Source organism: Cyprinus carpio, chromosome B12 (assembly GCF_018340385.1).
Source record: "Cyprinus carpio isolate SPL01 chromosome B12, ASM1834038v1, whole genome shotgun sequence".
Classification (NCBI taxonomy): Eukaryota; Metazoa; Chordata; class Actinopteri; order Cypriniformes; family Cyprinidae; genus Cyprinus; species Cyprinus carpio.
Genome location: NC_056608.1, coordinates 13663832 through 13684878, shown reverse-complemented (window position 1 = coordinate 13684878; position 21047 = coordinate 13663832). Strand labels below are relative to the sequence as shown.

Here is a 21047-nt window from a genome sequence, read left to right as displayed (position 1 = left end):
CGACGTGGGATTTTCAGAAAGATTGAAACTAAAAGATGCTATGTCGACTGTATTGGATCCAATGTCGCACCACACAAGTGCGAGTAACTGTTTTCATTACGTGATCACTATTGCTTTGTCTGTTATTACAGATCGTTTGATATGTGTTGAGTATTTATGATATGTGGTGGGCTTTCTAAGTCACAACTTCTTGCTATTGGGGTTCCTCAAGGCTCAGTGCATGAACCTCTTCTCTTCTCCATCTACATGTCATCATTAGAATCTGTTATTCAGAAGCATGGCTTTTCTTATCACTGCTATGCTGGTGACACTCAACTGTACTTCTCATTCCAACCAGATGATCCGACGGTAGCTGCTCACATTGCAGCCTGTCTGAACCATACATAAACATATAAATAATAGTATAATAGTTTACCACAATATCCTCAAGGCAGCCTGACACACTAGAGTGGAAAAACACACTGACACGCTGTGGTGTGACATGTTTAGCTGTGTTTTAGTCACATTGCCAAGCCCTGCACGCCTAAAAGGCTTGTCGATGTATAGGTTTAATAAGAATCCCCAGCTGATGATAAGGACTCTCTGTGGTGGTCTTACATTAGCTTACATGTATGCATTTCATCAGTAAACCACATCATGTTGAGTGAAATAAGGCATAGCATTAAACTGATTTCACACACAGGCATTGCCTGCAGAGTTAAATACCCTTGGTAACCTTGAATAACATGAACGTACACATAACACAGCACTTCAAGCTGGAAACATACCATTAGCTGCTATTACATTAGGTCAAATTCTGCATGGTGCCAGCAAATCATTGTGAATATTACTCACTCTGTGCCTGTGGGCACTGGAGAACATTTCTACACAAGTGTTTCCTACGAATTCTTTGTTTTTCATTGTATTTCACCCCATGCACCCACTTTACACATATAAAAAAAATTAAAAAAAAATACGTACATACTGCTCTTGAGCCCATGAACAGCAGCCACTGTGTCAAAACAGCTACAGTATATAAAGAAAGCAGTAGGTAATGGTAATGGTAATGCAATAGAAAGTGGCCAAAAATAGGACATGAGGACAGCTGTGCCTCATCAAGACTGATCAGCAACTTCATAAGGTGAACAAGTACTCCAAGCCAAGATTTTCAATACTAGAAGTCTAACCCGAGCCGCCTGTCACCTCGCGCCCACCCCATTTTGCCATCATTGCAATGCAACCGACTTCAACACACCGCCTAAGAACCTTGTGCTTACTATTCCCTTGACAAAGGCACAGGAGACTCTGTCATGTGAATTTTTATTTTAAAGTGGCTCTCCTGGGCATTTTCACTCCTTGTGCTCATTTTCATTCCCTGCCACATTATGTAATACAAAAGCTGATTTCTCCAGTGCCTTAAGGACTTTCAGCTCTCTCTTTAGGTATAATTAAAGAGATATGCTACAGGTCTCCCGATTTAAAAACGTCATTACTAGTGTTTCCCCCATTTCTTCGGCCAAAAATGGGAATTATGCTGGTAATTTCTGGGAAATCACTTTTCCTTTGATGTCATTCAAATGCATGTTTAACGCCTTGGAGGTACAGCACTGAGAAAAAGCGTTCCAGCTAAGGAAAAATGCATTTTTCAAAGAGAAAAAAAAAAAAAACATCGGATCGAGCAGATCGGGTACAATGTTAGTTAAGTTTCCCCTTAATTGCATCATTCTCAGATGTGCTCTATTCTGTCCCTCTACAAAGCTCCAGGGAGACTTGCTGCTACAGTAATAACAGTTAGAAGATGTTATTAAAGCAACTTGGCAACACAGCACCCCTTATTAAAGACAAGAAAACAATTTGCCACAGCAAAAGCACATTTATGTGATGCTACATCACTGAAAGAAGAAAAAGAAAAACAAGAATGGGAAGGATAATGCACTGTTCACATATGTTATAGTGGGCGTTGCTAGTACTGTTTGCCCTGACACTGGTTTAGTTTTTCTAAATTACCAAGTAAAGTAATACAAAATACAGTGAGTAGGTAATGGAAAGTAAATAAAGAAGAAAAAAATACACATAATTACTTACTAGTTCAGAGAATGTGAGATAGAGAACAATTGCTTCCATGTAACTGACTTTTATGCCTCGGAAAAAAAAAAAAAAATAATAATAATAATAATAATAATAATAATAATGAGCCCTGGTAACAACAAAACATCCCAGTTTGGGTTAAATCATCTTAAATCAACGAAGATTGATCTCCAGTGATGCTGTTTACATTCACTAGTAGGCTACTACAATTTGTTTACATAAACTGCACTACCATAACATATAATATATCGTAATTTTAATTAATCGTGGTATAACAGTCCAGTTATGACCACTGACCAGTATTTTAGCCAATAAAATGATACAGCGACAGAATACCAACTTGTGTCAGAAGTTACACATCAAACAAGCAAAAATCTAAACGAGAGTTTACAACATTAAAAAAAAGTAATGAAGACGCACATACCTATTAACTCCTGTTCTGACAGGACCAGGCTTCAGTAAATTACGTCCATTTTATTTATTTTGATTTTAAAACGAGTTACTCTTCATGTTAATTTCTACTAAATGATACGACACGATGAACGTGGCGGTCAAACACTCTCTTCAGAATTGTTCGATTCCTCCAGAAAGCTAGAGGGCGCCCTTTTCAAACACAAACCAGCCAGATATAATCTCATGTTATGACATGTGTGGATCCTATATATATATATATATATATATATATATATATATATATATATATATATATATATATATATAGCTATTTATTTATTTATTTATTTATTTATTTTTTATTTATTTATTTTGAAAGCAGAAGTACACCAATTCATTTAAAATATGAAATGTAATAATAGTGGTAAACATTTTAATGTTTTGTTTATTTCTATTTTTTGATTATATTTTTTACCCTCTGATTGCATTTATACATTTTGAAAACTATATATAGAAAATAGATTTAAATTTATGATGTGGGCATTACTGTTCAGTCTGACACAAGATGTTTAAGCCTAGGCAGAATCTATGTAATTTTAACCTAATTTTAACCTATCTCTTAATTACTAACCATTTTAAGTAAATCTGAGTCATGTGTGCTGTCAGAAGTACATCCTGGATCCTGTGTCAATTCTACTGGAAATTCTGCATAGGCCTTCCATTGAAATCTGTTTCTATCAATTAGAAACTGCATGGAATGTTCTTATGCATGTTATCTGTTTTATTACTTCCCAGAGCTATAATCAATCTATATCCATCTGGCACACTTGTCATATCATGTCATAAACTGCATTTTACACTATAGCGAATATATATTTAATACATATGCAGTTCTACTTTTTTCAAACCACCTTAATGTGCTGTAACATAATTACAACTCTGGCCTTCTCACTGACAAGTGAGGACAAAGCTGAGAGTGCAACTGGGCAGAAGCATTAAAATCTGGCACAGACGAAGGCCGTAATTTAATGGATGATGACAACTGATTGTGCAAGGCTTTTCTACATGACAAGTTGAGGTTGTTTTAATGAGGCATGATTACAGGGTTCTGTTTTCTTCCCTCTCCCTGTTTTAAACAGCTCCGTCAGAGAGCCTTGGCCCCCTGGCAAACGTTACATAGTATATTTATCACCTTTGAAAAAGCAGTAGCGAGCGTGGTGATATTCCAAAAGCTAAAAATGGAACACAGGTCAGTTTTTTCTTCTCTGCCAGTTTCAAGCAGTTTTAAGGTCTCAAGTCCACAGAGGTGCTTGGAAACACCATAAGCTAGGCCATAAGTGCAAAGCATCAAAGACTGGTAAAATGTGACATAGTTCAAAATGGCCCACTCTTCTTTTGCAGGATGAAAGTAATTGCTTCAAAGGTGTTTGTATGGAGGGGCTGAGCTGACTTCTGGAGGGAATGTCACCATGGCAACAAGCCCAAGACGACATTTAGAATCAGCGATAAAACATTAAGCAAGGAATACAGCAAATACAATTACCAAGATAACATTTGTTACACTGGGGGCCAAAGGCAGGATTCGGATCTTTTCCGCAGTTAAAAGCACAGATGCAGGATGCAGAGCTGGCGTTTTTGCTTAACGGTCTTTCAAAGCGTCTCACTTTCATCAGAGCTCCGCTCCGATTCTGTGAACGGCTTGCTGGGAGCCAAGTTGATTTTCTGCCTTTGACTTTTAGAGGACCTTGAGAAGGCTGCAGTCACACTTTAGCAATGGGTTCCCTCCCGAGGCTAATCTCAATCAGACAAAGCTCTGCGCAGTCCCTAGGAACAGCTCTGTGAATTGCTGTTCACCCTAAAGGACCGCGGCTGAGGAAATCCCACTAACCGAAGACAAAAGACACGGGCTACTATTTACACGATACACTCGCATGCGACAATCCCAGAGGGTTCTTACCTGTATATTTTACCGTTTATATAAAAACCCTTGTGTGTTTTTGTGTGTGTTAGAAGATCTGTTGGGTATAAAACACATTTATTAGACCCTGCAATAATTGTAATGCAGCACGACAAAAAAGACAAACGTGGCAGGAATGTAATGAGACTGACATCATGAGGTCTATTATATCTTAATGGCCAATGCTGTCAGCAACAACAATGAAAGATGGATGATTGGACTGTGACATCTAGTGGCAAACGGCTGATTGATGGCCTGTCAGATTGGAGATTTCTCATACACAGTTCATGTATGTCTGCCATCAGTCTTTTACAGGCATTATTGATTCACACACACCTGACAATTAAAACTATCATTCACCCGCATGTGTAATTAAAGCAGTTGATAGTCACATTGTTATATGCAGCACTATGTTATCGATAATCACATTGATATTTTAATTGCTGCTAACCTGTGTAGTGCTTAAAGCAGTTTTGTGTGCAAACAAGACATGTTTCCCATAGATCAGACTGAAATAAGTGTATCACAACAAAAGCTGATCTTCACAAACTCTACAGGAATTGTGCCTGAAAGGTTCTGTGGGAGACGTGTTTCAAGATAAGTTGCAAAAGATCATTTCTGCTGTGTGCTTCCTATGACATACATCCAAGTGAAACAGATCATTGGGGAAAAAAAATAGGATGAGGACTTGGTTCTGACATTCAGCTGAGATCTGAATGCAAGCTTGCAGTCAATTAAGTTAGGTTCACTTTTAAAAAAATCAGTAATTTCTCCATTTCTAAATATTCTGACATTGATGATATGTGCATATTTTGTGGTCGTTTGAAAAAAGAAAAAAAAAAACAGCTGCCCATTTATTTTTTTATATAACCAATAAATTATGATTTAACTTTTTTATTTTTAGCCCTACAGAATTAAACCACTTTGTTTGTTTTCAAAAATATCATTATGAAAACCCGGATTAATTAGGCCTATCTTGGATGTAGCCAATTTCATTATATTATACACAACATTTTTCATTAATTTTCTTTAATTCAGCTCCCTAATTTAATACTTTAGACTTGTACATACAATTAATTTATATACAATTTATCAGTGGTGATATTCCAAAACCTAAATATGGAACACACACAGGTCAGTTCTTTTTCTCTTGACTGCTGGTTTCAAGCAGTTTTAAGGTCTCAAGTCCACAGAGCTGCTTGGAAACACCATACTGTACACACTTTTTAAAATTATCTCTTTAATTCAGCTGCCTAATTTAATACTTCAGATCTGTACATAAAATGTATTTATAAATAAAGTTTTTTGATGCTTTATACATCAAAAAAGCATCATAATATAGAAGTAGGGTATTTTGACCCCCGTTCAATGGAACGCTCCGTTTCAATAAGCTTTGCATATCAAAATATCCGCAAAAAAACGCAAAAAAAAAAACACTTAAATACAGTGCATATCAAATGATCTGTAATAAGAGTGAACAAAGGACAAAGTTCTTACTGATGCAGTCTGAAACGTCATTAAAAATAAAGTTCATCAAATAAAGTTTATTGTTTGGTTTCTGTGTAGACCTGCATTTGCCGCTCATGTCATTTACCTACTACATGCGCAAATTGGTGGGCGGAGCTAAACAGGCATTGATGTAGAAGCAGGTGTTGATGATCTTCTGCGGAGGTGGTGTTTAGCCACACTATTATGTAATAGAGTGGCACATTCCACAACCTGTGTTTCAGCAGATTGGCTTCAACATGAGCTGTTTTTAGACTAACGAGAAAGTTCTGAAACTTATAGGATCTTTTTATAGTACAATGACTTCTTTTATATATCAAAAGATAAATGGAATTTTGATTTCTCAGTTTATGACCCCATTTAAAAGTAACTCAAGAAAAATGTTTGTGTACACGGCATATACTAACTTGGACAGTGCCTCAATTTGCACTTGTTTTGTTTCTATGTTGTATTTTACATGCTACTATTGTGTGATTAAAAAAATACTTCACAGTCCCTAACTTATGGCCTTGATGCTTGTGATTAAATGGTTCTGCTTCATATTTGAAAACAATATACAATATCAAGAACAAGGATGCCTGTGGCATAAATAAGTAAACCTGTGCAGATTGGAAATGGAAGAAATTCATTCTCTGATGGTTTGAAATGGTAAAGCATGTTAATTTCCTCTTGTGAATAATACTTTTTTTTTTAATATAAAGGAAAATGAAAAGACTTCGCCTCCCAAGGGGACGTTCTTTCTCAAGATTTTATTTTTGTTCAAATCTCAAAGGCTTGCAGTTAAAGTTTATGAGGGATTGAAAATGGTTAATTAGCATTTAAATGATCTAACACTAGTCTTTTTTTCTCCGCCACGGCTGTCACTGTAACCTTCTGTGATGCGCTTTCATCCGATAGCACTTATGTTCGTCTGGCTGGGGAGCTGGCGGGGTCTGTGACTGAGTTAAGTCTTCTGGTGTGGAGGCTGCCAAGGGGTCATTTCTTATGGACTCGCAAGTTGTTGAGAATAAGCTTGATAAGAAACGACCAACTGTTCAAACACTGAGATCACATATGAGGTTAAAACTGATTCTTTGCCTGGGGAACCAGAGCAGAGGCGTATCATTTCAGCAGGGTCACTGCAGGTGTCGAGTGACTGTGGACATTCCCAGCAAACAAAGCATGTGAAGTGTGAAAATCCATCAGTTTGCCTGTTTAATTATTCAGGGACCTCATTAAGAAGAGCGGCCTGCTTTTAATATAGGTTAATTAAAAATTTTATTTCCGAGTTTTTGATAAGGCTGATGTAGTCATGCAAAGACAATAACACACGCTCACACAAAATAGATAAACATGAACGGCTGAATGGAGAGTATAGGACCGTGGAGGATTATTCTGCAGTCGGAGTCTCTCTCTCTCTTTACCTACTGAAGTAATTTCCTCCATCTTCTCTTCTGCTGGGCTCTGTACCTCACTGATTAACACAATGTCTAAGTGATTGACTGCAGTCATTATTTAAACGGACGTTACCTCACCGGGGAGGTTCAGATTTCTCCCAATCAGCAACTTCTTCACACAATCAGCGACTGTTTCACACCTGGAACACCCATGTGATGAAACTACAGATCCACGCCAATTATTTCTGCTAATCTGCTCCAGTAAGTGAGGACGACGCAGAATACACAACAGAGCAGTGTTTTAAAGGTATTGCTCATCTATAAATGAAAACTCTGTCATCATTTAGGCCTACTTCTTTTTATTCTTCCGTGAAACACAAAAGGAGACATTTTGCTGAATGTTCAAGATGCTCTTTTCTAAAATGAAAGCCAACAATGTTCTGGACACAACATGAACATGAACAAACACGCACTGTACGTAGTCCATACTTATAGCCTATATTCTAAAGGTGGAGTCAAATTTACTGTTGCTCTGTAAAATTTTGTGGGTGAATTTCAAATGAATTCATCATGCTGAACAACAGAAAACTGCTTGGTTTGAATGTGACTTCTACACTATTGACAGTAGACAATAGTCTCTCAGAATTTAGACATTTCACTAACGTAACCTCACACCTTGACTGAATATCCAATGCAGAACTCTACTCTGTATCGCTCAATTTGCTACAACATTTCCACTTTTGGGTGTGCCTGTAGCAAGCATGTTTCATTTTTTTCTCAGCACACGGGCAACATAATCATCATATACGTGATAACAGGTGGAAGAATGCAAGCTTTGTGTCCAGATACAGCATCAATTTAATAAACTTTTGTAAACACAGCCAATTTATTTACAGTGAAGGCATCCAAACTTTATTAAAAGTAAGGATGAAACATGTAAACGATATGATTCAGAGACTAAATCCAGCAGAAACTCCAGCAAATTCGGCAGATATTTAAACACTCATTGCAGACATCATTAAATGTATCTCCCACCCTGCGGTTCTTGCATGATATTTGCATAAAGTTGAGCATTTGCCAACTTTTTTGATGCTCTCACTGTTCCAGTTAATCCTTAGTCATGGTAGCGCCATATTTATATTTGACAGGAATGAAAATGAGGCTTCCAATGAGTGAGAACACCTCCACCCACCAACAGCAAGTCTTATATCAACACCGCAGCTCTCTTCTTCTACTCCCTGAAACAAATGTCCAAATGAAATGGCCCATTTCCTCTGTCCAGATTACTCCTGACAAAACAAACACACTGACACAAACACATGCAAACGAATACATAATGACCTGTTTGTGAAGTGGCAAAGAGTAAAATCAATGAGATGAGACATGTAGGACCTGGAAGATAAAACAACAAATTGACTTGGAAAAACACATTAATCTCATGTTCAGTGAAAGCAAACAGAAGCCCATCACCCTTGTTTATTTCCTTGGAGTGTGTTAGCAGTGGGTAACAGACTGCACAAATGCAATAAGATCCAGTACTCTTCCATCAAAAAGGCAAGAATTATCTAATCATACTGACGAAAATAAATCATCCATACAGCACCAAAGCTGGACGATTCCCAACAGGTGATGTAATATGCCGAGGTAAAGCAGCCTTAATGCTTTTTGTCCTTACTGATTGAAATCTATACAGTATTAGCACGTATTCGAGATGTTCTAGAGGGTCTAGAGGAAAAACAACTCCCCTGGTAATATTTTAGCAGATATTTCCCATCAGCAGGTCGCCAGGCAACTGTGTCCTCATGATTCAGGTCCATGGTGAGATTAGCACAATGAGGCAATGATCACAGCTCTATGTTTCCAAGCTGGATCTTACACTGAGACAAACTAAATCCCCGTGTATAAGAAATACGAAAAAGAGAGCTCATTCACGCAGATAAAAACCTATTATATCACTGAAAAAGCTAATGCTCTAGAGCCATGGTCAACTACGTTTGTGTAATGAACACTCAGAGAAGCTATAAGAGAAAGAATTCTTTAACACATTTCTGAAAAGCCCAAGCACACGAATGTGAGACATACTATGTGACTAAAAAAAAGAGACAGACAGTGTTCTCCGCTGTGATGATTTTCCCCAGAGCTCAAAAGCCTCCAAATCCTGAGCCACTCTGGAATCAACAAAATTCACAGTATGAAGGGTGATGGCTGTTCAACAATTCAGGCTTACAGCTGCAAACGGGCGGACTGGTTTAGGGCTGCACGTCACACTGGCTTTTTATAGAACGTGCACCACATTTCAGGACTGATACATTTTAGATTATGTTGCATCAATTATGTACGTGCTCTATTCTAGACATGGTTCCTCCATGCTGCTGTCAAATTTTAATTAGGGGAGACAAATCAAAGGGGTTATTTGAGGCTGGGTTTTAACATTTATGATTTTTTTTTATTGTAAACTACAGATAGTACATGTGAAAAAGAAAAACAGTATCTATCTATATTCGAAATGAGTTAAAGAACACACACACACACACACACACAGCCTCTCTCTCTCTCTCTAAAAAAATGGTGGGTTAAACACAAACACAGTGATTGTTTTGACCCAGCCTTCTGGGTAGTTTTATTTAACTCAGCTATTGATATAAAAAATTAATAATAATAAATAAAAAATAAAAAAAACTATAAACTATATTTATTACTTAAAATGAACCCAAAGTAGGTTGGAAAATAACATTTATTAATATATTCAATACATTTTTATTTTTAATAAGTTGAAAAAAATAATTAAATAGATGGATTATTAATAAATGTTCACCTTTTTTTATTATTGCTGACTACTTTCGCGGTGGGTATCCCTGAAAATAATTGCACACCTCAAAACCCTCGTCAGCCAATCAGATTCAAGCATTCAGTGGTTCCGTAGTATAAATGCATGTACAGTATGTTCTAGCAATAGATGTACATATTAAATATATATGAAAAGTATTACCTTATTTCAAATAAAATATTATACATACTATATCCAAAGATTAAAAGATTTTTCTCAATGAGGTTTGAACAAGCCGAAATTCTATTTTTACTCTAATACGTTTTATAAAAATGAAAATGAATGTGCAAATTTGAGAGAACGAGGGAAAGTCAGTCAGTCACTCCTTTGGTGTATTTCAAAAGCCTGATTGCTAATCAAAGGCGAACTGTTGGACCTGAGCTTACCTGCAGCACAAGAAAAGCTTAATGCACATGATTACTGATGCCTTGCCTTTCCAGAGTCTCCCACAGAGAGGTGGCCTGATTGTCTAGAACAAGGCACAGAGTTGCTGAGACACAGCCTCTGGTTTGCTCTAAATCCAAAATATCAGGGAGGGAGCAGAAATGGCTCCCCTCTTTCATGTAGTCAGGCTGCTAGGTACTGTGGGTAGGACTGGTGGGCATGCTGTCAGTTATCCGTGTTCTCCCCCTGCTGTTTGCACATGGTATACAGTATTCCAAAAGAAATGGCTAGGAAATAAGGAACACCTTGATGTTATATAACACGATTTTTGTAACACAATAACACATGCATCAGCTGGTCTTTCCATAATTGATGTTAGAGGTGCTAAAAAACAATTTGCCAGGATATATACTGCAGAAAAAAAAAAAAAATAGTGGAACATTGAGCCTGAAAACACTTTCAGTTTAAACAGATGAACTGCCTGTTCATAACAGTACACCTCTATTCACAAAGCAGCAAGAGGGTGAGAGCATCACGCCAGAGAGATATTTAAATTAACGGCAAGCTTTTGAAGGTGTGTTTATGCGCATTGCTAAAAGGTAACATAAAATGTTAAATAAATAGCATGACCAAAGGCAGATAGTAGCATCACTGAATAAGTGTGGCTGTGTTGGCAATTAACATTCGAAGAGAGTACGCGTCTTTGAGGCAGAGTGACCTTGGAGACAGACAGAGAGGAGAGCCGCTGAGAGAGAGAAGATAACGAGGCAGACCAAAGACACGGAGCAGAGGTGAATTTCAACACCAACCCAGTATGAAGGCCAGCTGTGTTAGAGGGGAACAGCACAGTGAGGAGAAGTTGGTGGAATTCTCCATTTGTCCTCCCACGTTTTCTAAATATCAAGGTAGTGAAAAGAGCTAGAGTCCAGCATCACTGAGCAGTCATTAAAATTTTATTAACATTATATACAAAATACTGCAGTGGAACAAGTTGAAATAACTTAATTAGCCACACTTGACAGTCAGGCCGCTATGTAAGCAAGCCTGAGACGTCACTGAACTGAAGGTAGTCCTGAAGCAGTGTGGGGACAGGCAGCTGTTTGATGAAGGACGTCTTAGACAGAGCACTGCTGCCCACCGCTGCCCGCACGGCCAGTCTGCACAGATGGGTGAGGACAGGGACCGATTCTGGAACCAAAGGCAAGAGCTTACTGAGCTGTGGCCATTTACCACAACAGATGATACAGCTATGGCATACAGTAAAACAATGGAGCTGTTTTTTCAAACATTTGTGATATAAACAATACTTTCATTCAGCAGGGACGCACTGAATTGATCATAAGTGACAGTAAAGATTTTTACATTGTTACAAGAAATTCGGATTTTAAGGGCTGTTCTTTTTTACTGTTCTATTCATAAAGAGTCCTGTAAAAATTATCATGGTTTCACAGGCATAAATGACATTAAAATACTAAACTAAAATATTTCACAATTTCTGACAATAAAAATGAAGCCTTTGTGTGTGTGTGTGTGTATATATATATATATATATATATATATATATATATACACACACACACATTTTCAATCAGCCATCTATTTTGCATAGATTAAATAGTTAAAATAATCATGAAAGAATGATATTTTAATTTACACAATATAAAAATACATAGCATTTAACGGCAACATTTACCAACAGATATATGTAACAAAACATTTTAATACATAAACATTTTGGTTCAAATTTTGAGTGGGTTAAAGGCTGAGTGGCTAATCGGTGCCTTGTTGAAACAATTTGATTCCAAAAAATAAAAAATATCAACTATAATGCAGAAACTCTTTATGGAAAATTAATGGACAAATAAAAAGTATAATAAAATCATTTACCATGTTACTGTTAAGGAAACTTAATGGACATAAAAAAAGTGTAATATAATCATTCACTATGTTTCTCAAAGGGATAGTTCACCCAAAAATGAACATTTTGTCATCATTTACTCACCCTCTGGTTTTTCCAAACCTGTAGGAGTTTCTTTCTTATGTTAAACATGGAAGAAGATTGATATTTTGAAGGTAATCAAACAGATGATGGTCCACATTGACTTCAGTAGTATTTCTTTCCCTACTATGGAAGTCAATGGGGATCAACAACTGTTTGGCTCTTCGAAATCTCTTCTTTTGTGTTCAACATAAGAAAGATACATGAGAGGGAGTAAAGGAGTAATTTTAAATTTTTTGATGAACCATTCATTTAATTTAATATCACCAACAAAATAACTATGAATATACTTATAAATATTTGATATATGCAACATTCTGTTGGCTATATTAAAAAAATAAAATGGCTAAACAATGTCATGAAACCCACACATACACATGTGAATTCAAGTGTACAGGTCATACCGAAATGCTTCCGTGGTGTCCAGGAGCCATCTGCTCGACGGTGAGAGAGAATCTGAAGCATTGAGGAGGGCAGAGTCTTCCAATTAATGAACTCCAGAAAGAAATTAAGCACTCTGTTCTCAGCTTCTTCAAGCCTGCACCCAATTAGAGCATAACAGGCAGAAGAGAAGAGCTTAACACAGTGCTTTTTTAACTCTGACGTTAATAAGGCACAATCATTTATTAAAAGGCACGCATGGTAAATCCACTCTTGATTAAAATAAGAACCTGTGTGGCACAACAACCGCAATGTGTTGCTTACATTTTGTCCTGGAGGAGCAGCATGGGGTCCATTCCTGCTTTGAGCAGCAGGGGGAGCCAGAAAGATGCACTCTGCATCTCACCAATGGCTCTGTGGGCCAGTTCTTCGAGTCGGTCACCCTGAGGAAGGCCAGCGTGCTCTAAGATCAAGGGAAGGTGCTCTGGTACGTGGCCTTGTAACGTAAACGCATAGATGCCCATGCTCACATGGGCCCCTGCTGCCAAGAGCATCAGAGTAATTTCACGAATCTGGTGACACTCGCTGTTCAAACTGAGAGACAAACAGGACAAAATGCATCATACTGTCCAACTGATTGTGTTTAAAATAAAAAAGCGGGACACATCTATGTCATACTTCCAAGAGTTGCACCACAGAGCCATGTCCAAAGGGCAGCTGTAGCCAAACTGTCGACAGCTTTGGGCGTCTGGACTGTAGCCCTTCTTTAGCAAGGCCCGCAGGCTGTCCGCTTGTCCGCTAAGCACTGCCAAATAAACTGGACTGACCTTTCCCTCGCCCCGGTCACATTCTCGCTTCGTTACCGGAATCAGCTTCTCTAAAATACTACAGAGAACGACAAGAGATGAGCAGCCAAATTAATGCAGTTGAACAAATTTTTTTTCATAAAGGCCAAAGTTACACTCTCAACATCTAAGTTTAAAAAGTACTAAAGGTTAGCTTTCAAACGTGTTTATCATTATACTAAGTAACTGTCGCATACGTCATTAACCGATCTGCCATACCTAAGACGACTGAACTGGGCCGCAGCATGGATGGGTAGCTGCCAGCAGTCCTCATTGCAGTACAGGTTGGGGTCAGCTCCATGAGCCAGTAAAAGCTCCACACACTGTACGTGGCCCTCCTGAGCAGCAATGAGCAGCGGCGTGGCCAGATCGTTTGCCTGGCAGTTCACATTCGCCCCTGTGGCAAAGACAAGCTGTGCTTAGGCAACCAAACTTATACACGACTGCAGCGTGGCTTCTGCTTCCTTTATTTGACAAGCAAAAAAAAAAAAAAGCCCAAAAAAAAAAAAATCAAACCATAAATCAAATTAATCTTTGTCTTCATTTTAGTTTCATAAGACTTTCACAAATGTTTATTTTCAGGAGAAATTTTATTGTAATGACTATAAAAATTGAACATCAATTTTTTTTTTTTTTGGTTTGGATTCGCGCCACATGACATTCTACAACCTAAACTAACCTTGCATGTTAATAAAAAAATTCAAATATCTGTTCTATTCAGAGAACTACTGACCTGGACAAAGAGTCACAAGGGTCTGCAGGGGTCTTTACAATATAACTGTATTCAAGTTTCTGGATGTATGAAGTGCATTTTTGAATAAATTATTAGATCTGAACAAAAATGAGCAGCATGTCATTGACCCTTACATCAAACTCTTTATCTGCCTCTGAAGAATGCGTCACTGTAAATAGCAGTGTGATGTTGCAAGACTTAACACTGAACATTGATCAAAGTATGTAATGTACAAAAAGGGAAGCATATGACTGGCTAGAAGCAGCAGATACAGGGTTAATCATTAAAGAAATGTTCTCACCGACATTTGCAACGATCTCTAAGCATTGGTGATGTCCATATTGTGCAGCAACAAATAATGGTGTGATCCCATAGTCATCAACTGCCTCCAGAGAGCACATGCTCACCAGGTACCTCACAATCTCTGTATGGCCCTGGAAATGGTTTTACATATATTTATTTCATCACTCTTTTTGATGGAAGACTTTGATAACTGCCTTAGATGTAGGATTTAAAAACTTGATTAAATTAGAATAAGCAAAATTGCCTTGGGCTTTCATTATTTGAAGCTTAATTAAACATTTAGAAGCATTTATTGAAATAGGTACAAATTTAGAAATAGATTGTTGTTATGTTTTTTCCTGATAACAACTAGCTGATAAGCATTTACACTTAAAAGTGAGTAAGAAGAGCTGCAGAACATTTTAAGGCATGTGAATGTAGTATTTGTGCAATTTTTGATGTTTCCAAAACATCAATCTTAAATCAGAGTTGTAGATTAAAGCTATAACCTTGTAAACAGCTTGATGGAGACAAGACCAGCCTGACACAGAGTAAGTCCCATTGACTTCTGCCCCATTTTCCACCAGCAGCTCCACCACATCTTTGTGCCCACTATCTACAGCTAGAAACAAAAAATGAGACAAATATATAATGAGACTTAAAATAAATTAACATGATATGAGATTGTGATCATAGGTACTTTGAGTTTACCTGCAAAGAGGGGACAGGAGAGTTCATTGGTTGTCCTGTTAATGTCCGCACCACCCTTGATAAGGCACTTCACTGCCCGGAGATGTCCATTCCTCGCGGCAAAATAAAGAGGAGTCTCTGAGTTATGTGTCAAAGTGTTGACGTAGTCTTCGCAATTGACTGAAGTGAACAGGGACATACAACTAATGAATTGCACATTAGAAAAAAAAATGTACTGTATCTTAAACAGTTTTATAATTACTAAACATACTAATGTGTCAAAAGAGCTCTGATTATTGGTCTTACAGGTGACCGTTAATAGTTCACCCAAAAATTATATTCTGTCATCATTTACTTATCCTCCTTTGATTAAAATCTGTATCGATTTTATTTACTTGACTGTTTTTGTCTCTTCTGCGAAAATGAAAGACATTTTTGTCATTATTTTAAATAGGTCTCTGTAATTTTTATTGATTTTAATTACGGTTTTAGTTATTTTAGTACTTCAAATGAAATTAAGCAAAAATGAGAAATGCTTCAGTGGTAACTAGATGAAATAAAATTAGTTTAAGTTTGTAATATTGTATTTCAGTTAAGCTTTATTTTATTTCAAGTAACAAAATTGTTTTAAAATAGTTTTGGTTAATGATAATAATAATAATGAGAGTAGGAAAAAAAATCACTTGTCTGTCCCATTTTCAAGACTTCACTTTTACACACAAAACTATCCTAAAATATGATAAATGGTGCATAAGTGGTAAAGATAAACATTCTTGCACAATTATGTCTGTTGTTGAGATTGAGGGCCCCAGTCCCCGTTCATTGCGATTAAATGAGCAATGGAAAAGAGCAGCGTGAACGTGTTGCCAAGTATTTCCTTTTGTGCTCTACTTAAAGTCGCACAGGTTTGGAACGACATGAGGTTAAGTAAATGCCAGAATATGCATTTCTATGTGAACTATCCGTTCCTTGTCTAAACGGGTCACACTACGTGATGTTCCACGCGTTCACAGCAGCTAAAGCCCCGTCTGAAGTCGTTACCGGCTGCAGGGAGGAGAAGCCGCACACACTCCGCTGATCCAGCCGCCGCAGCCTCGTGCAGGGCGTTCCAGCCCCGGTTATCTTTCACATCCACCGCGAAGCCTCTCTGGATGAGCTTCTGCACCCGTCGACCCTTCCCCTCCCGGGCTGCCACCGCGACGGCTGAGCAGGTGTCTCCATAGCACTCCGTGAAGTCCATCTGATTACTGTCCGTTTAAAAACACAACACTATCCCTCAAACATTACTGAAAGAGCTCGTGTTCTCTCAGTATTTACACACAGCGACTCCGAGTGCAAGTTGACAGGATAAGGTCTTAAATTACACCTAACTTACACTGCAGTGCCACAGGTTAAACCTCTATAATGCACAACCAGGTCAAGTTCACACTAGGTTACACCAATAATTATAATAAGCTGGCCAGATAACAGTGTTTTGGTTGCAAAATAAGTTAACAGCTGTGCCACTTTTAGTATTCGTTACTAGTCTAGTAATCTCGTTCGACTTTCCCACTTTGAATCTTTAATATGTCCACAAGAAACAACAAAAACAAAAAACCACATCGCGGTCCTAAAACATCTGTACACACCTTTATACAGTCTACGGTACACACATGAAAAAGTGACGACAGAATTTTTCCATTAGTTTTAGGACAAGATCAATTTAATGGACATTTCCGGCGATGCTGTTTTCTGATTGGCTGATTCAGAGCTCCGGCTAGAACACATATGTGTAATGTTTCGTTCCGTCCATAAAAAAATAAGAGGAAATAAAAAATAACAACAACATTATAAAAACAAGTCCAGTATTTTGTTTGACATATTTTCAGCTGATCCATCCGCTAGACGGAAACCATCTCATCATAAGGAGATATTATTCAATAACTAACAGTATGTAGCTTAGTCATTTTTTGTTCAGAATTCTTCATTCAGATCAGATATAATTACATAACTTAAGACAGCAACGTATACAATAAACGTGATATGAAGCATTGATTGTCAAGTGAACAAGTAGGGTTCCCACAGTCAGAAAACGTAAAACTGTAATAGTTATATTTGTGATATGAACATACGTATTTAAAAATAATAATAATTATAATTAAATAATATTTTAAAAATGTTCTCAGCTCTACGGATGTAACTTCCTTTACATAAAAAACGATTACACCCATAGGTTTCATCGGAATGCCTTCTCTACTACAGTTATTATTGCAAATATTCTGTAAATTACTACAGTAATGTATTAATATAATAGTGGATAGTCTGGTTATCATGGTAGATTTATTTATTAATTATTTTATAAGGGTTTATTTTTAAAGCCGGTGACCTGGCTTTTATTTTGAAAAATAATCTCTACTAGTAACGTCACCCTGTTCATACATTCAACTAATGCCGTACGGCTTTTAACGTTGATATTTTTTTTTTTTTAGCGAAAGCATATATAAACTCTAACGCGCAGTGTGTGTGGCAGCTTGTAAATCAAAAGGAAACGGATGTGAGACTTGATGCGAGATATTTTCGGCTAGATCTGTATCTGCCCTTGGCAAGTAACTAACGTTATGACTTTCTTTTGTACTCTTTAGCATACTAATTACTGTGTTGTGTCCACACCTATGAGAAGGGTGTCACCATACCTAACCAAACTCGTCAGCGGTGCACGAGCCCTAAAAACCCCGTCCATCGATATATGAGTTGAGTATGTGTTCAGACACACCGTGAACTGTCAGCAGGAAGCATGTGGGTTTTTGGTTACGGATCTTTGATTTGGAAAGTTGACTTTCCATTCGAGGAGAAACGAGTGGGTTTCGTCAGAGGTTTCAGTCGCAGATTCTGGCAGGGGAGTACGGATCATCGCGGGGTGCCTGGGAAGGTATGGACCCAATTATTGGACCCAAGAGTTAATGAACAGCAGGTGCCCAGTCATCGTGACCTTTCAGGATGACAGAGCACTACAGACCGATTAACACTTGTTCTTCTTACTGATTCTGTTTCAGCCTGGGCGAGTGGTGACATTAATAGAGGACCCTGAGGTAATGACTGGCAACCTGTTAAATACAGCTCGATTTATCAAATTCAAACCAATACAAAGCCGATACATATGGCACATTACATTCCACGAATGCTGTACACTTTGTTTTTGCCCCCCCCCCCTTATTTATTTTTATTATTATTTTTTACTTATATATATATATATATTTTTTTTTCATAAACTATTGTCTATTATATATGACTACTACATTGATAATTACCTAGCATGAAATTAATACAAATTATAAAATTTATTAAAAATAATATTTAATAATATTAAAAGTTAATATTTCAAATAAACTGTTATTTATATAACAAAACATCTAATTTCTGTATCCCACCTTAAAATGATTATGCTGTATTTTTATAGTGTCAATATATTTTTTAATTCACATTAATATTTAATTTTTTAAAATAAATTATTAATTATCTAACATAATTAACCTAGCATGAAATGTTAAATATTTATGAGTTTTGAAAAAAATTCTTTCATATCCAGCTTTGTAATGGTGATGCAATATACAGTGTCTATTTATTTTTTATTCCGCTTCAAAAATATATTTTTTTTCATTAATTTTTAAATAAACTATCAAACATAATTACCCTAGCATTATATTTAGCTAGTTTGAAACAAATCAAATGTCTGTATATCCCACCTTAAATGGTGAATACAGTATTATTTATACAATGATTACTTTTAATTCACTTTAATATTTTTGTACTTTTTTTAAAATGAATTATTTTATTTTGACCTTCTGAGTCAACATCTGGCTGTTTATTTAATGGTTTTAAAAAAGTTTAAGACCCCGTTTTGTACAGTAACGTAAAGTGCCATATTTTTGATAAATTTGTGATACATCAATAAATCATTTAATAATATAAAATAATACACATTTTTCATGTATTAAAAGTAGTTTTTTTTTTTTTTTTTTTTTTTTTTTTTTTTTTTTATGCTTGCATGCAAATGAGATTAATCCAAACAAAAGTGAATAATCCAACAGATTTTTTCCTGTTTGTTCACCTTCTATTTGCTTGTAGGGCTGTGTATGGGGCGTTGCTTATAAATTGCCATCAGGCAGAGAAAAAGAAGTGAAGGAGTATCTGGACTACAGAGAGAAAGGCGGCTATGGGGTGATCACAGTCACCTTTCATCCCAAAGATGAAGAACACCAACCAATGCAGGACACATTGCTCTACATCGGCTCCTGTGACAACCCAAATTACCTTGGCCCAGCACCTTTGGAGACAATTGCTCAGCAGATTGTGAAGTCTGTAGGCCCCAGTGGAAAGAATACAGATTACCTGTTTGAGCTCGCCGAAGCCCTCAGGCAGCTTATACCTGAAGACTTAGACGATCACCTGTTCTCTTTGGAGCGCCTTGTGAAGGAGCTGCAGAAGGAGATGGAGTGATCTGCTATCTTCTGAAAAACTCAGGAATTTAGTCCATTTTTTGTTCCTCATTTATAGATTATGATATCCGATGCATGCTCTACTGAATCTGCACTTGATTTCAAGATGTGACATTTCACATCATTTGTCTCGCTTTAAACCTTGAGATACGAATCAAGAAAAGGATTTCAGTATATTGCACATAATGTACGTTGTTGCGTCCATGAAACTGTAATTTTCAGAGGCTGGTTAATTTTACTCAGGATACTTGAATATGTTACAAAGCCATTTCCTATTTATTTCTAAAGTTCCTTGCCATCCTAATCTTCAAATAAGCCATAGCTTATGTGAATCTCATGAACATAAACATGTTTAAATCACCAATTAAGCCCCCCCTCAAAAAATAAAATAATTTGAATAATCCAAATTAAACATGTTCTTGAAACCTTTTCCACTGTTTAACATTTAATGACAATTAACTGTTTCAGTTCCAACCAAATTCACACTAACATTGTACTTAATAAAATATTATATTGTTTTACTTTAATGTGGTCTTTTTAAAAATAAAAAAAATCTATCTATCTGTCTGTCTGTCTTTTGTGAGATTCACCCAAGCAAAGTTTTGAGTTGATCTATTTTTATTCATAATTTATCAGTTATTGTTTTAAAAAAAAAATTCACCACTGTTACTAGCTAATAATGATGACTTAATAATGGTGGCATATTTACTGTGAGACCCAGATAATAAAAACAATAAATAAAAAAATGCAACATTGTGGGGGGAAAAAAGAGGCCTTGTGTTTTTATTTGTTAAAAACAATACATTTATTGGCCTTAAGAGTAAAACAAAGCAAACATCTAAAAAAATAGAGAAAAATCACTGCAGTTTTGGCACTACGCTAAATAATGTTTCTGTTATGTACACTTCCAAATGTAAAACAGAGCTAACCATAGTAGAACCTGAAGCCCTTCCTGGCGCTGTGTGTGATTCAGACAACAATCTAAAGGTTTTCTGTACTGAGGCTGGAGGAAAGTATGAGAAAAAAAAAAAAAAATCAATCCTGGATTCTGTCACATGCCAGTAAGAAATGGCTCAAAACACGATCAAACTACAAACATGCACACTCAAACAAACATGCACATGTATCCCGC

General features: G+C 36.8%; 2 protein-coding genes across 5 annotated transcripts; one reads left to right on the top strand and one right to left on the bottom strand.

Moving 5' to 3' along the window:
• Positions 1–11441: 11441 nt before the first annotated feature.
• LOC109096619 (ankyrin repeat and SOCS box protein 3-like) lies at positions 11442–18328 on the bottom strand. Of its 4 annotated transcripts, none has more exons than XM_042735461.1 (10): positions 18193–18328; positions 16482–16687; positions 15462–15620; positions 15260–15372; positions 14770–14902; positions 13955–14132; positions 13569–13775; positions 13215–13484; positions 12914–13047; positions 11442–11698 (listed from the first exon to the last, which is right to left on the bottom strand). In XM_042735461.1, exons 1-10 carry the CDS (start codon positions 18213–18215, stop codon positions 11541–11543), a joined length of 1581 nt encoding a protein of 526 aa, XP_042591395.1. In that variant the 5' UTR covers positions 18216–18328; the 3' UTR covers positions 11442–11540. The 4 variants fall into 4 exon arrangements, with proteins under 4 accessions (XP_042591395.1, XP_042591394.1, XP_018965783.2 ...); XM_042735460.1 differs by having other exon boundaries at positions 18113–18250; XM_019110238.2 differs by lacking the exon at positions 18193–18328 and adding an exon at positions 17069–17220.
• Positions 18084–20322, top strand: chac2 (ChaC, cation transport regulator homolog 2 (E. coli)). Its single transcript, XM_042735463.1, has 3 exons — positions 18084–18348; positions 18473–18508; positions 19545–20322. The coding sequence occupies exons 1-3, from the start codon at positions 18214–18216 to the stop codon at positions 19914–19916; spliced, it is 543 nt and encodes a 180-aa protein (XP_042591397.1). The 5' UTR covers positions 18084–18213; the 3' UTR covers positions 19917–20322.
• The last annotated feature ends 725 nt before the right edge of the window (positions 20323–21047 follow it).

Excerpts from the sequence above, each read along its gene's own strand:
- LOC109096619 (XM_042735460.1), bottom strand. The coding sequence starts at position 18,159 with ATGGACGGGGTTTTTAGGGCTCGTGCACCGCTGACGAGTTTGGTTAG. Across the intron at positions 15,621-16,481 it reads GCTTCTCCTCCCTGCAGCCG|TCAATTGCGAAGACTACGTC; the intron begins GTAACGACTTCA and ends TGTTCACTTCAG. Across the intron at positions 13,485-13,568 it reads CTGTGGTGCAACTCTTGGAA|TTTGAACAGCGAGTGTCACC; the intron begins GTATGACATAGA and ends TTTGTCTCTCAG.
- chac2 (XM_042735463.1), top strand. The coding sequence starts at position 18,214 with ATGTGGGTTTTTGGTTACGGATCTTTGATTTGGAAAGTTGACTTTCCA. Across the intron at positions 18,349-18,472 it reads ATCGCGGGGTGCCTGGGAAG|CCTGGGCGAGTGGTGACATT; the intron begins GTATGGACCCAA and ends ATTCTGTTTCAG. Across the intron at positions 18,509-19,544 it reads CATTAATAGAGGACCCTGAG|GGCTGTGTATGGGGCGTTGC; the intron begins GTAATGACTGGC and ends ATTTGCTTGTAG.